The sequence below is a fragment of the Drosophila obscura genome, unplaced genomic scaffold (assembly GCF_018151105.1).
Source record: "Drosophila obscura isolate BZ-5 IFL unplaced genomic scaffold, ASM1815110v1 contig_73, whole genome shotgun sequence".
In the NCBI taxonomy this organism is placed as follows: domain Eukaryota; kingdom Metazoa; phylum Arthropoda; class Insecta; order Diptera; family Drosophilidae; genus Drosophila; species Drosophila obscura.
In genome coordinates this window covers 5,424,638-5,439,834 of record NW_024542865.1, presented here as the reverse complement: position 1 = coordinate 5,439,834, position 15,197 = coordinate 5,424,638, and the positions used below count along the sequence as shown (strand labels likewise).

Below are 15,197 nucleotides of genomic sequence, written 5' to 3'. Positions count from 1 at the left end.
ACGTTTAGGTAGCAGGAGAGAAAGCATTTTAAATCAACCGAAAATTTCATTTTTATGATGGTTTTTTTTTTGTTTTTTCCTAAATGATGTAATATCTGAATAGGATGTACAATGTGATGTAGAATATATATGTATGTGTGTGTGTATGTGTGCCGCTGAAGGACAAACTCTTTTGGGAGCTCGGGGTCACCAGTGTATAGAATTACAGAATAGTTTAGCGCCCAAAGACTAATACTTGACTTATACGTATGTTTATGTATGTAACAAATGATGTTTCAGAAGCCTCCCCATGAGCGATGATACGACAGATAGATAGATAGATAGATAGATAGTACTATGCCCTTCAACAAAACTAGCCAACGGTTTTAATATAGCCCATAGCTTAATAATCCATACAAAGTGCAGGTATGTACATATGTATGTGTGTGTTTGCGTTTACCAACACTAGACGGATTGATAGAGAGAGAGAGAGAGACAGAGCGGAGAACCGAAAGCCCCAGAATATATCCAAAAGATATATGCATATATATGTACAATATATATATATAATATATATATGCCCATGTTGCAAGTATCCGCTCTCCAAGCGGCAACTATCTGGATGCCTTAATGTGAGTATGCACTTACGTTGCGGTTCATTGGCCTGATTGTTGTTGACACTGTTTATGTCTATCTCGCTGGTGCTGCTCACAACTCCATTGACTATTAAACCAGATCAGCAGGGATTCACCAGGGGGCGGTACGTACACGGTTCACAAATACACATCCCAAAACAACACATCAAATATATGGCAATGTGTGCGTGTGCGTGTGTGTAACGGTACAAGTGTATGTGTGTGATGTTGTTTGGTTTGTTTCATCATCGATCGATCGGTTGTTCATCCAAAGTTGGAACACAGATGTAGTTGGGTTGGTAGTATGAGCAGTGTACACGTATTGGACATCACATCACAGTTGTGTGGAATGGTTTGAACGGTTTCGGAACGGGGTTAACGGGGAACATGTAAAATATGAAAATAAACAGAAACAGAAACATAAACATAAATTATGTAAAATGATTAACAAAACACAAAACACAAATCAATAAATTAATGAAACAACAAACCAAAAGGGCATCAAATAAATATTTAACTTTCAAAGTAAATACAAAAAAGAATTAAATAAAATCGAATTTAGCCACAAAAGATAGTTCCAGTTCAGGACTGATGTACATTTGATGTAAACCTTTTGTGGCTAAAATGTATTAAATGGAAATGGAGGAAAAAGCGAAAACAGGAAAAAAAAAAAACAACAAAACAACAAAATTAAAGGGATAAAAATAATATTTTTTTTTTAGCTGATGTACATTTGATGTACACGACTTTAAGGATCTCCTCTTTTTTGGGCTGAGGATTGTGCATGTTTTTTTTTTTTGTTTGTGCTTTCACAGAAGATTTCGCTCATCCAACAACAACAAATATTCTCTTCTTCAGTCACACACACACACGCGCAGAAACACTTACATACATTACACCCACACATTCCGGCACACCCACAGAAGCCACACACACACACACAGACACGCACACACACACACACACACACACACTCAATAGAGAGAGAGAGACAGAGTGGTATAGTGGTAGAGTGAGAGAGAGAGAGAGAGAGAGTGGCTTAGAGACAAAGCGACAGCGTAAGAGAGGGATCTTTTGGAGCCTTAATTTGTAAACAACAATTAACTAGTTAAATTAAATCCGCCTTTCGAGTTTAGATACACGAGTAGCAAAAAGCATCTTCTTCGAGTATTTACTGTAGTGTCGGTAGTGAGACGAGAGACAGACACGGGCACGGCTGGCTTGGTTTACTGTCTGTCTGGCTGGTTGGCTGACTTCCCCATTGGTTGGTTTGTTGCCCTAGTTCGATTGTCTACTTACGCTCTTGGTCGCTGCCATCTTCATTCTTCTCATCGCGACTCTTCATAAACGGAAATTTGCGCGAGAATGTGAAATTCTTTTTCTTTCGATCCAGTGTCGATTGCTGCAAAAATATACAAAAACAAAATTATTTCACTATGGATAATAAAACAGACATGGAGCTGGGGCCAGGCAGTGCGCTATAACAATACGATCCAAATTGTTAGGGCTCAATCGCTCAACCGAATTTGGTACTCGAATCCATTTTGGAATCTTTAAATCTTTGGATACATAATTTAGATATTTTTTCTGATATTTTATTCGTGACTTAAAGCCAGCCTCCCATTCAGTCTTCCAGAGCTCTCACTTGTACGACTTTGCAGCCGATTCATGTCTCTGGATATGTCCCCGAGTCTCGTCGAATGGAAATTCCTTTCTTTAATCGTAATTTACTTTAATTTGGAAGCGGCGCATACTGTTGCAACGCACTGTTGTCCCCGGCGTGGTGTGATTCTTGGATAGCTCACCTTATCTAGATTGTTATTGGCCGCCGCATGTCCCTGGAACTTGACGCTACGATCCCGTGCCCGCATTTTGCGCTCCCAGCGCCTCTTCGATGGCACAATACCGATTTGTTCGTCCTCATTGTCGCCCAAAACGCGTCGCGCCTGCCACCACTCATCGTCGGAGGCATTCGTCACGTGCAGGATGTCGCCATGCTTAAAGGGCAATCCCCGCGAGGGCAAACCATCGTCCCGATTCGGATCGTAGTCGAACAGGGCCCGAACATATAGCGAACGCTTCTGTGTGGTGCGCAGCAAAGTGCCCGAGCCACCAGCCCCGAGAGCGGCTTGCTGTTTCAGCTCCTGAATGCGAGCCTCAAAGCGATTATACTCCTCGGGTCGGTACTGTGCCACCAAGGTGACAACGCCGCCAGATGTCTGCCACAAGCAAAGAGAAAGAAGACAAAATTTAATTTTAAATAAAAATATTTTTTGAGTGAGCACGGAAGAGAAACTTGCACTCACTTTAAGCGCCTGGGCGGCCTCCTCGTGCGTGGCATGCGTCAGATTGGCATTGTTGACGCTGAGCAGCTGATCGCCACGCTTCAGCTCAGAGCCCAGATCCGCTGGCCCGCCGGCCAGTATAAACGACACATAGATCCCTTGGCCATCCTCGCCGCCAACAATATTGAAGCCCAGTCCCTGTGGACCCTTCTGTATGGTGATGGTGCGCGGTTCTCTGTGGAGTACAAAGAAAATAAACATCAAAGGATTAAAATGGATGATGATGATGGAGGTAGGATTTTTTGCTCACCTGGTTATATCCTCGGTGCTGACGGCGCGCGGTGTGCCAGGTGGGACAGCGGCCAGTACATTCGTGGAAGCATATCTCGAGCCGGGCTCTAAGATGGGATTGGATTGGATTGGTTTTGGGATTGATTTTCGATTATCGTTTGATGTTTGTTTATTTGCCACACACAAAAGAGTTTTGAGGAATGAGAATTAATTATTAAAAACAAATGAGATAGAGAGACAGAGACAGAGACAGGAGACAAGAGATAGAAATAGTAAGAGAGAGAGCAACAGAGAAAGTTAAAGGTTATTTAAAGATATCTGACGGGGGTACTACCCTGCCCCAAAAAAAGGGCAGATATTTCATAGATCAAGAAAATCTTGTTAGAGAAACAGAGACAAGGACAGAGAGAGAGAGAGACGTAACAAAAGCACAAAAACAAAAGGAACACGCAACGAAGAGTGAGTGAAGCAGATATAGAAGATAGACAGAGAGAGAGAGAGAGAGCGCGCGAGACAGGGAATAAGAGAGACAACAAAAGCATAGACAAAGAGAGAGAGAGAGAAAGGGAAAACATAGAGAAAGACAAACAAAAAAAACAGAACGCGGAACACAACACAAAAATGAAAGAAATAAAGTTTTTTTTTTTGTATATATATATCCACTTCCTAACCCACACCCCACCCTCCCCTCTCAACACACACCGACACACAATCACCCACACACGCACACACACAGACACAGCACACACACACACACACACACATACAGGCACACACAAAATAAATGCAACAAATATAAAAGAGAGAGAGAGATCGATTGATCCGATAGACCAAGAGAACACACAAAACTCTAGCGATTAATAATCGATTGGCACAAAATATCAACGGCACACGCGCGGGGCACTAAAAAGGGGAAGCGCGGCTTAGGCAAGCCTTACGGGGGGGGGCGGGCAGTGCAGCTGCCTCAATAGTGGGGCTGGCTGGCTACCTGAAGGACTGAACGTGTAGGCGGCTACAGGGAGAGTGTGTGGGTGGTTGTGGCTGGTGGGTGGGTGGTTGGTTGGTTTCTGGAGCTAATAGTAGCACGATCTAGGGACTGGTATGGGCAGCAGCAGCATAGCGCTGGGTCTCCACGACAACAACAACAACACGAAATCGTTCCGCAGTTAGCAGCAATACGGCGGGGTGGGAGAGGCTATAGGCAATAGGCGTAGAGGCTAGAGGCGTAGAGGCTAGAGGCGTAGAGGCGTAGAGGCTGGAGATTACGTTGTGTTATAAATGGATGATTGATTCGACAGGAGAGTGATGAAACAGATGAAAGTAGGAAATTGTATAAATGGAGTAGATGGAATGAACGAAAGAGAAGTGAAAATAATAAAATGTTAGCTGTGGTAGGGGGTGGGTGGGGGAGTGTGTGAAAAAAATAAAATATAAATAAATCGCTTACGGCGCGGCAGGGGCGGTGGTGATTGGGAACGTATTGTGTTGGATTGTTCAGCGTTATTAACAAGCATTGGCATAGCATTCTTATAGAAGGAGGAGGCTGGGCCACAGGCAGATGCAGATGCAGAAGCAGAAGCATTTGTTGCTGCAACTGCAACTGATGTCTGGCTGCCATTGCCACTGCCACTACCACTGCCACTGCCACTGCTGCTGTTGATTGTATTATTATTATTATTATTATTATTGTTATTATTCGTATTGTTGTGACTGTAGCTGTGACTGTGGCTATTGGCATTGCCTAAGCTGCTGCTTAAATTGCTACTGTTGTTGCTTGTGGTGTTGCTTGTGGTGTGGTTGCTGTTGCTGTTGTTGATTGTGGTACTTGTTGTGGTGGTTGCAATGACTGATGCTGTGGCTGTGGCTGATGCTGAGACATTTACTGATGCTGGTGGGACTGATGGTAGTGATGCTGCTGCTGCTGCTGCTGCTACTGCTGTTGGTGAATCAACAACCGTTTGTCCAACACTTGTAAGCGCACCTGTCGACTGAGAGTTCACTTGTTGCTGCTGCTCCTTCACTTGGCTTTGGCTTTGGCTCGTCGCCAGCTGGGATTGTGACTGTGATAGCTGCTGTTGCTGTTGCTGTAATCCTCCTGCACCAGCAGCTCCCGCTGTTGCTGTTGCTGCTGCTGCTGCTGCTCCTGCTGCCACTCCCGTTGTGGATCCTCCAGACTGCGAAGCACTGCTGGTCAAATGCTGCGTCTTTCCCACAATTAGCGTCACTTTATCCGTGATGGATTTCAATGTGGCCACCGCCAGTTCGTGCGTTACATTCTCCAGGTTCTTTTCGCTCTATAAAACGAAACAAAAACCAAAAAGTACAAACATGAGATTACAAGGGAACTAGATGTAGATGTAGATATATCTACGATATACGTTACCCCATTGGTGCGCACTGCTATTAGCTTATCGCCTATGGAGAGACGTCCATCCACTTGAGCCGCACCGCCGTCCATTAGCTTCGTCACATAGATGCCATTGTCGCCCGGTATATGCTGATTACCAATGCCACCGGCTATGGAGAAGCCCAGACCCTTGCCGCCCTTGACCAGATCGATTTCAATCACCTTTGACCCGCCCGCTGAACCACTGTCACGGACATCACCAGCGGTGGCTCCGGCTCCGGCTCCTGCTGGAGATGTGGCCGCTGTGGCTGTGGCTGTTCCACGTTTTCGTTTAACATGCAATTTGACCGCATTGCCAGCCCTTTTGAGCGCCTCCACGGCCGAGGCGTGTGGCACATCCACCACTGAGACATCGTTCACAGAGACAATGATGTCGTTGATGCTCAAGCGACCATCGGCGGCTGCTGCACCGCCGGATATCAGCTTGGTGATGTATATCGATGTGTCCGTGCCAATGTGCGGATTGTCTGTGCCGCCGGCAATGGAGAAGCCCAGACCAGAGTTGCCACGCTCCAATTGTATATCCTCGTACAGCCAGCTATCGTCGCCATTCACCTACAACAGCATTGAGACAGAGACAGAGCGACAGAGATTAGTTATACAGCTAAGAACAGTTATACACGGCTGTTATACAAGGAAAAACAAATGCTGCATGGGTGATGGTTGTCTGACATACGAATGAAGTCTCGTTTAACGATTCGAATGAGAGTGCAAGGCAGCACAACTACCGATGCATCATCCGATGCATATATATATGCACATATGTATTTTACATATACTCTCAGTGAGCCAAAAAAAAACATTCAGTATGCAAAACAAAAACTTTTAATATTAAATTTTTAATTTTAATTTCTTTTTCTTTTAATTTGCTGATGCCAGCAGCCAGCAAAAACAATGAAATTACATAAGCTAAAACGCGTGAAAATTAAAGCCCACAAAACTCGCGCAATCGTATAGGAAAATTCTTATATATAAATATTATATTATGAGCATTAAATATATATTTAGTTTTTGGCTGTAAAAGTCTCGCTTTTCGAAGGCTTGTTAAGACTTGTTGTAAGTAAAGATTTCAAGTTATTTTAAATCAAATATCACTCGTTTTTAAGAGTTCGTTTAGTGTTCGATAAAGGCTCTTTTCCAAGTCCATTTACGACAGATTATACATACAATAAGTTTCGTTGCGTTTCGTTTATCAATTGTTTTTTTTTTATCCACTGGGTATGTACAGATATTTAGTATGCTTATATCGTTGGTGTGTGAGTGTTTGCGTTAGTGTAAGTATTATGTGCGTATGTGTGCGATTAACGGATTAAATGAATTACAAATACATCCCTGAAATGTTTGGCCTTTGGTTATGCTCCTTCAAGCCCTTGGCGAAGGTATTGCAAGTGGAATTGTGGCATCTTTTCATACTTTGAGCACACTTTTTGCTTGCAACACCTTCTTTTCGGTTAGGTTAGGGCAATAAAATACGAAATACGAAGAATACAAGTACACAAAAATCACAATAAACATTGGACACAAGTTGGACAACGAACAAGAGACAACAAACAGAGAACAACAAATGCGTTTGCGATGATGCGTAGTATGGCGAGAGATGGGGGGAGCTGGTGGGGCTCCCTTTCATCTTTCATCTTCCATCTTCCACTTTTTTCTTTCCTTACCTTTGCCGATGACGCCCTGTGTAGCTGTTGTTTGTTTGTTGTTGTTTTTTGTTTTTTTGTTTGCAAAGCGTGTTGCAAGAAGAAAAAGGAGAAGAATTGGTTTTTTTTTTAGTGCATTTTGCATATGAAATATATAAAATTTTCAAACTCCCCCCCGGAATCCCACTTAAATCTTTACCCACAACCCCCGTAAGCATTCGCACAAGCGAATGCCCAAGAATAGTCAAAGAAAACAACATACATGTCCTGTGCATGATGCGGCAGCTAGAGTTTTGCTGTTACGGGTTTTGTTGCTGTTACTGTTACTGTTACTGTTATTGTGCCCAAAAAGTCTGCCAAAAATGCTGCTTTAAAACCATGTCAATGTATTATTGCATCTCTGGTATTCCATCCATTGCACATTCACATTTTGTTGTTGTTTTTCTCAATTAACAGGCTTACCCCAAAATGGCAACAAAATCTTGCAACACCAATTCAAGATGCGGAGTGGAGGGGAGGCAGTGGCAGTGGCAGTGGCAGGGGCCTGGTCTGATGCTGCTGCCTGGTTATGGCATCGTTAAATGAGTTCAATTGATTAGCAGCCAAGTGTAAATGAATTCATCAACCGCATTAACCCCAAAAACAGAGAAACAGCGAGAGAGAGAGAGAGAGACACACAAAATACGGCGGAGAGAGAAAACAGCGGCCGAAGTGCGGCCGGTAAGTGCAGTGCTAAAGTGGGAGTGTACTTGTGCGTCTCCTCTTTCCTCTTATTAGTTCCTACAAAATATAGCTCCAATTAACCCACTGAGACCTGGGTCAAGTTGCGTTTTCGTTGCCTAGGAAGCCTCAGCCAGCTAGCATAACAATTTTCCCATCGAAATGGCAACAGTTTTACTTCGGTTTTTAGCGGAACCCATTTACTTATTTTTTCAGATAATTTTACTGCTCTTCTGCAGAGACCATTAATACTGCCTTTTGAATTTATTATATTGCTGCTCTGAAGAATAATTTCTCTAACATTTCAGACTATTCTACGCCGATAACCACCTTATTTTTGCTCCAAAAAAAAAACCCCAAATCGGAAACGAATCAATAGCAAAACATTCAAATTGTTTGAACATCCGATTGGGGGGCATTGGCAGAAACAAATTCAAACCGATTTCGAGCAGAAAGATTTCAAAGAAGAACCCGAAACCCAAAACCATTTTCTTAGGGTTCCGTACCCCGCACTCGCCGACATTCGTGTCGAGTGTCTTATATGCCACTTCCGTTCGACAGTTTTTTACTCTATTTAAAACAAAAAAAAAGAGTAAATTATAAATAGGTAAAAATTACATCATAAAGTTAACAATCGGAACATCTATCAAGCGAGAGAGAGAGAGAGAGTGAGAGGGGGTGGCAGTGGAGGAGAACCCTAACACAACACAACCCGAAACGAAACCAAACCAAACCGAAGAAAACCACCAAGAAGCAAAAAAAAAACACGCAGCAAACATTAACGAGGCCAAAACAAGGTGGCATGGCAGAGACAGGGGCCCAGGGCACATGCCAAGAAAATAAAGAAAAGGCGACAGAAACAGAAAACTTTCAAAGGTTCGAAGCTTTAGATACCCTTCTACTCCTATACATATATCTGAGAGATATAACCCTTTTACCTTTCAATGTGTAGAGCAGATACATATGGAAAATTAACAAATTGAGTGAATTTCTTGGCTGCTAATGGAACACATTAACCCATTAGCCACAGAAGCACACCCTTGAAAATTATAGGCAACTGGCACTACGTACTGGGGGCACAGAGTCGTCATAGAATCATATCGCCGGCAATCGCCAGCTATATCTTATCTATGATAAACTTAGGAACTATGCTGTGGCTTAAAACCCGCCCACTGGCAGTGGCACTGGGCACTGGGCACTGGCCCTGTCATTGTCACTGTAAGGAGGAAGTGTAAAGCAGAACCGCAACCGCAACGAAGGCAGATAAAATTCTTGAGCAATCCCCACACTCCCAACACCACAGTGGTGGCAAGCAATATTGAGAGGCTATACCAGGCTACGCTGCAGAGAGGAGTTGGCCAAAATGCCAGTCACGTGTCAGCGTTCAAATAATGAAGAGCTCAATGGGAAAACTCTAGAGAAATTAGTCTGCCGTTTAAATTAATTTTCAATCGTAACGAATTCGCTCATGGAAACATTTTAACAGCGAATCAATCTATAAGAGTGTAAGGTGTAAGGGAGCATTCCCTCTCCACTCTGCACTCTTTCATTCCTGCCTTTCCCTCGAGATATTCGTAACAACTTGAGTGTTGTGATATTTACACTAAAATCAAAACTGAATTACCAGAAATACCAAAGCAATCCCATAAGCAACCCCAGCCCAGGGTTAAATATTATTTGATTTTGCATTCAAAGCAGATCTTTAATACGCAAGCCTTTTGCCTTCCAGTCTATAATCAAATGCTATTTAATCCGCATTTGCACTCCCTACACACTACACAGATACAGCAGATACATACATACATACACACACTCGTGCGTAGATAGACACATGCAATGTGCAGTCTGTGCGTGTTTAATCAACAATTTACTGGGCAATATTACCCCCCTCAGGAATATTCGCGTATCATAAGATGCGCAGCACAGCGCACGTCAGTTAAGTTTCGATAGGCAAATTTCGAGTGGAGGAGGGAATCAATTTCATGGAGTAAATTATACATATTTGGAACTAGAAATCTGAGAAAAATCTGAGATTTAGCAAAGCGACAGCTTAAGACAATTCTTTACGTAATATTTCCTTCATGGAAATGCTCAGAAGAGGATAGAATATATCTTGATCATATGCTCCCGCAATGTAACTATACTGTTCCTCTTCCTGTTCTATGACTGTCCAGATACTACGGGCTGCACAATGCACACTTGCACACTTCATTGATCCAATAAATATCCGGTAGATTGCCCCGAAAAGGGGGAGTGATCAGCGAGAGGGGGAATGTTGTGATATAAGGTTGTGGGTGGGTGACGTGATGATCGGCAGCAGTTGAGACGAGACGAGACGAGACACCTGCGCAAATCCAAACGGAAACCAAAAACCATATAAAATTATGGTTTCCAATAATGTAAACCTTGTCCTTCGGTTTCTGTTTTGTGTTTGGACGTGCGCTTTGTTTACAATTTTTGTTCATGGAATATAGATGCAAACATCTGTTGAAAATCCATCATACCCTACTATTTTGCAAAAAGGGTATGCCAACAAAGCTGTTGGAGACATTCGCTCGTCGTTTAATGGGTGGGTGGGCGAGAGAAAGATAGAAAAGCAGAGCAAAGAGTGAGAGAGAGAGAGAGAGAGAGCGAGAAATTGGGAACAGTAAGAGAAGAGCAGCGGCGTTACGCCTGCGCTGAATACGCTAAAGATTAAGGGCACCGAGAGAGCAAGCTAAAGAACAGAAGAAGAAGAATAAAAACCGTTGCTTGGGAGCAGCAGCATTAGCTAAGAGAGAGAGAGAGATGGCCAATGCGAATGCAAAGATGACGCACTCCCATGTCCCACCCTCTCCCCTCTCCATTTATGCTGCTGTCTGGCTGGCTGGCTGGCAAATTGTTATAAATAAACCATGGAATCATCCGTCTATATAGAACACAGATGCCAAAAAGCTGCGCCCACCACACACACACACACACACACACACACCACACCACCCCCCAAGAACAGCTACACCACGCCACAACACCCCACCCCACCCCACTGAACGGATATTGCATAAAATGTATAATCTCTATATGTAAATTATAGATATATATTTTAGATATATACTATTATTGTATACTGTGTGGGTATTTCTAGATCTATGTGTAGATTTTGTTGTGCTTTTACCGAATCCAAATTGAAGAGCGATGAAACCTTCTTGATGAAGCCACCGCCGCCGCTACCGCCGCCGCTGGCACTATCCTGGCGCTTCTTTTTGCGTGTCGTCATGGCTGGGATGCGGGGTCAGAGCTTAGCTTTAGCCTAAGTGTTCTCTTAAGCTCTCGCTCTTTCCACACAAACACACACCACGCACTAGACACACACACACACACACACACACACTGACAAATGCCGGGCGTGCGGTTTGTGTCTGGGTTGTCTTCTCTTTAAAAGTTCTCTTTGCCGGGAACGTTGCCTCTTTTTATTTTCTTCAAGTATTTACTGTTGTTGTTGCTTTTTGCTGATTATTCAACCAATTTAAAGGCTTTTCATTTACAGTAACTGCTACTGCTGCTGCCGCCACGCACTAGATAAACAGAGAGATTCACACGCATCGAACATTAATTCTGATTCACTACATATATCCCATATAGCCCACAGCACTGTTACTGGCGATCTCCCCGACAGACGCTGACCGAGTGTCACAGAAAATAATATTCACACACAATAAAAAAAAAAAACACCAAACGAGCGCTGCAGCGGCTCTCTCTCTCGCTCTGTCCGTCCGTCCGACAGTGAGCGAATGGAATGTTAAATACAACAGTGCGGCCGCCCGCCGCTTCTGTTCTGCTGGCGCGCCGCTTGAGCGTGAGAGAGAGTGAGAGCGTCGCCTTCTAATCACTCTCCCACACATACGTAAGCACTCATATGCATGTGTGTGCTCGCTTCGAATTATTTATTTATTTGTTTCTACAGTAAATGGCAAATAAAAAAAGAACTGTAAGCAGCGGCACGCTCTCCACCGCTCTCTCTCTCTCACTCCTACTTGTGGCTATTTTTTGCGCTTTACGTTGAACACACACACGCAACACACATATTGACAGTCACATTCCAATGGATATGTGTGTGTGTGTTTGGGTGTGTGAGCTAATGTTAAAACTTTTGTTGCTCTTGCTGGATAGCACGAATTGCACTTTGTTTGTGTTTCTGTTTTGGTATTTTACTTTGCGTGCACTTTCGCTTCGCTTCTCTCCGCCGCGTCGCGGTTCTTGTTTCTGTTTTTGGTTTAGCGGCCGCTTTCCAGGTCACTCGCGGACATGCATGTCTGTGACTCCTATTTGGCACTAGAATTCGTCGCGCAGGTATTTCACACGCACACACATGCACCACCACACATGCAAATGTGTTCTAGCCCTAGCTCCTCTGTCTCTCTTTGCTGCGTCTTCGCGTCTTGTTTTGTTGGCATTTTCCTCGGCCAGCTAGAGCTGGGAGAGCGATCGATTGATGGCTGGATGGGGGGGGGGGCTGGTGAGTCAGCCATCACTATCACATATCGCAACTATCGCCAGCACGTCTGGTACACTTTTTGCCGCCTGGCAATGCCACTACCACCGCTCGTTTTCTGGCTAGGCAGCCACTCCCGCTGGAACTTACTAAATAGCGACCTGCGACGCTCTCGACTGACTCGACACACACGAAAATGTTTTACATTTTAATACACGGCCCCTGACGAATGCCCGCACGCAAAAAACAAAATAACAAAAAAACACACCCAACCAAAAGAGAGACCGACGAACTAAAATGAGAGTTGTACAATACTAACTGTGCACCGATTTGCAGCACTGATCTCCAGCGCTGATCGATAGCGATCATTAGAGTTGCCTATCGATACATCGAAACTCCAGCTGCAGAGGCCAATCGATAGGCTGATCGAGCATTTGAAATGAATGGCGGAAAAGGAGACCAAAATTCAAAAATAACTAAGCAACGGATGTTAGATAAAACGAAATACAAACCATACAGCATGGAAATAATAAATGCAAATAACAATTACCAAACAAAACGTATATTTTTTTATTGATATCTTATAAAACAGTTTGCTCCTGTTTTTTTTTTTTTTGGAAGAACAAAAAGCATTAATGTAACAAAAATCATGCAAAAACTTAAGATTAATTTTCAAAAATTTAAGGAACAATTAGCAGATTATAATGTAGAGAAAATGATTGGCAGTCCTGAAAGAGATCTCGATTTGCTTTGGATTTACGTAAATTTGGAGACAACTTCGCGCTTTTTGCTGATCCACAAAATCCAAGGCAAATCCATATCTTTCTCGGGAACGGAACGCATAAAATGTGATTTGAGGCCAAAAGCGCGCTTAACATTGATTTTGTTTTTTAGTTCACCAACACTCGCCCGTCCATCCGCTGCCGGAAACGGAAATGAGCCAAGCGTCGGCCCCTCCAAACAAGCGCTGGCGTTAGCACCTTAACGTAACGGTTCATTTAAAAAGAGAGTGTAACAGAGAGTGAGAGAACAGCCCACGGAGTGGGGGAGTGGGGTAAAGAGAAATAAAGTGGCAATTTATGAGAGACTGAGAGACGGAGGGGGGCGCCCAAATTAAGTACAGCAAACGGTTTCTCCCACTCCCACTTCCCCTTCTGTTTCTTATTTAGCAGCTCTGCTTCCGCTCTAGGCGGCTCCCTCTCTCTCTCTCTCCTCTGCCCTCTCCCAGCCATTAAATGGACTCAAAAGCGCGCTTAAGCATTTTGTGCCGGTGAGGGCGCTGCTGCTGCTGCTGCTGCTGCGCAACAAAGCACTGTCGCTGTGGCTGCGTTTCGTTTTGTTGTTGCTGTTGTTGTTGTTGGCAGTGCATTGGTGTTGGTGTTGGTGTTGATGAAGACTGTGCATGTGGATGATGCATTGTGGGTTGGGGTATGTCTGTATCTGTATCTGTGTGTGTTGTGTCCATGTGTTAGTTCCAGCAATCGCCTTGGGAATGGCTAACAAGTTAAAATTGCATCGACTTACGGTCTGGGACCCGCTCCTGGCCGATGTCGTGGACTGTGACTGCGGTAGCTGCTGCTGTTGCTGTTGCTGCTGCTGCTGGGGAGATCGAGAGCTGCGCACCTGCTGTTGATTCTCGGCCGGCAAATCCTTGCCATTCTCCGTGTCCGATTCAATGCGCATGCGCTGGTTCTGTGTGATAGATAGATAAACGGATAGATTGGTTAGTTGGTTAGATCCAAAAACTATTTGATCATCCCACGTTTAACACCCCTTCACCCACCCACCCACCCACTCCTACTCCTCCTCCTCCTTGCACTTACATTGGCGCAGCAGCAGGCATATCGCGACCCACCGCCACCCCCAGACTCCTTTTTCTCCTCTTTCTTTTCCAGCGCACGCGATTGATGTTGCTGCTGCTGTGGCTGCAACATTGGTTGTTGCTGCTGCTGCGGTGGTGCCGTCAGCTGCTGCCTACGACGTCGGCGCATGCGCACCGGCGACCGGGCGCCCATATAATTGGAGAATCGGCGTCGCGAGTGCCGCACAATCGACACCCAGTCAATCATTTTGATTTGCTTGTTTATTAACACTGGGTTTTCAACTCAAAACGGTTCTACAAAAATCGGTGGTCAATGTTTCCTGCTTTTTGTTGTGCTTTTGTTTGTTTGTTTTGTTTTGTTTTTCTGTTTGTTTGGTTCTGTACAAAATTCACTTTGTGCGTTTCATTTTTATTTGTTTCTTAGTTTCTTTAGAGACAGAAAAAGAAGAAAATGTGTTGCGCTGTTGTTAGCTGTAATCGATGAAGAGAGAGAGAGAGGGAGCGAGAGAGCGTAACGTATGCAAAAGTTCTGCTTTGATTTGCTCTCTTGGCAGGAAAGGAAGAGAACCAAACTGTCAGTTGAATCAAAGCTTTTTCTGATCTTGGCTTGCGAGCGACAGAGAGAGAGAGAGAGCTTGGAAAGTTCCGTTGCCACTGCTTGCCGTGGGAGGAGGGAGGAGAGAAACGCAACGAAATAGTTCTTCTGCTGACTTCAGTGTGAGTGAGAGGAAACGATACGAAAGTTCAGTGGGTGGAAGCTACTCAGCCATCTATGCCTATGCCTATGCTTTCCGCTGCTCTCGCTGGTGGGGAGGAGTAAGTGCTCCTTTACCAAAAGATAACAACAACACCAGTGTAAATGCTGCAAAACCAACGAAAAGTCCCGCTATCTAAGCGGGGGAGAGCAGCAGCAACCCAGCGAAAGTCCTGCTTCTTCCCTTGGG

General features: G+C 44.2%; 1 protein-coding gene across 29 annotated transcripts in view; it reads right to left on the bottom strand.

Annotated features, from left to right (window-relative positions):
• LOC111065408 (disks large 1 tumor suppressor protein) overlaps positions 1–15,197 on the bottom strand; it is a 41,888-nt gene that overhangs the window by 9,578 nt on the left and 17,113 nt on the right. For 5 of the 29 annotated variants that reach the window (XM_022353562.2, XM_022353568.2, XM_022353553.2 and 2 more), the window contains 9 exons: positions 13,956–14,123; positions 7,262–7,285; positions 5,574–6,152; positions 4,638–5,484; positions 3,210–3,297; positions 2,921–3,134; positions 2,420–2,833; positions 1,914–2,016; positions 628–702 (listed from right to left, as the gene is read on the bottom strand). In XM_022353562.2, the coding sequence (XP_022209254.2) occupies positions 628–702; positions 1,914–2,016; positions 2,420–2,833; positions 2,921–3,134; positions 3,210–3,297; positions 4,638–5,484; positions 5,574–6,152; positions 7,262–7,285; positions 13,956–14,123 (2,512 nt within the window). Of the gene's footprint in view, positions 1–627; positions 703–1,913; positions 2,017–2,419; positions 2,834–2,920; positions 3,135–3,209; positions 3,298–4,637; positions 5,485–5,573; positions 6,153–7,261; positions 7,286–11,114; positions 11,611–12,581; positions 12,719–13,955; positions 14,124–14,254; positions 14,593–15,197 lie in introns of those variants that run through there. The other 24 variants (XM_022353565.2, XM_022353571.2, XM_022353554.2 and 21 more) reach the window with 14 other exon arrangements.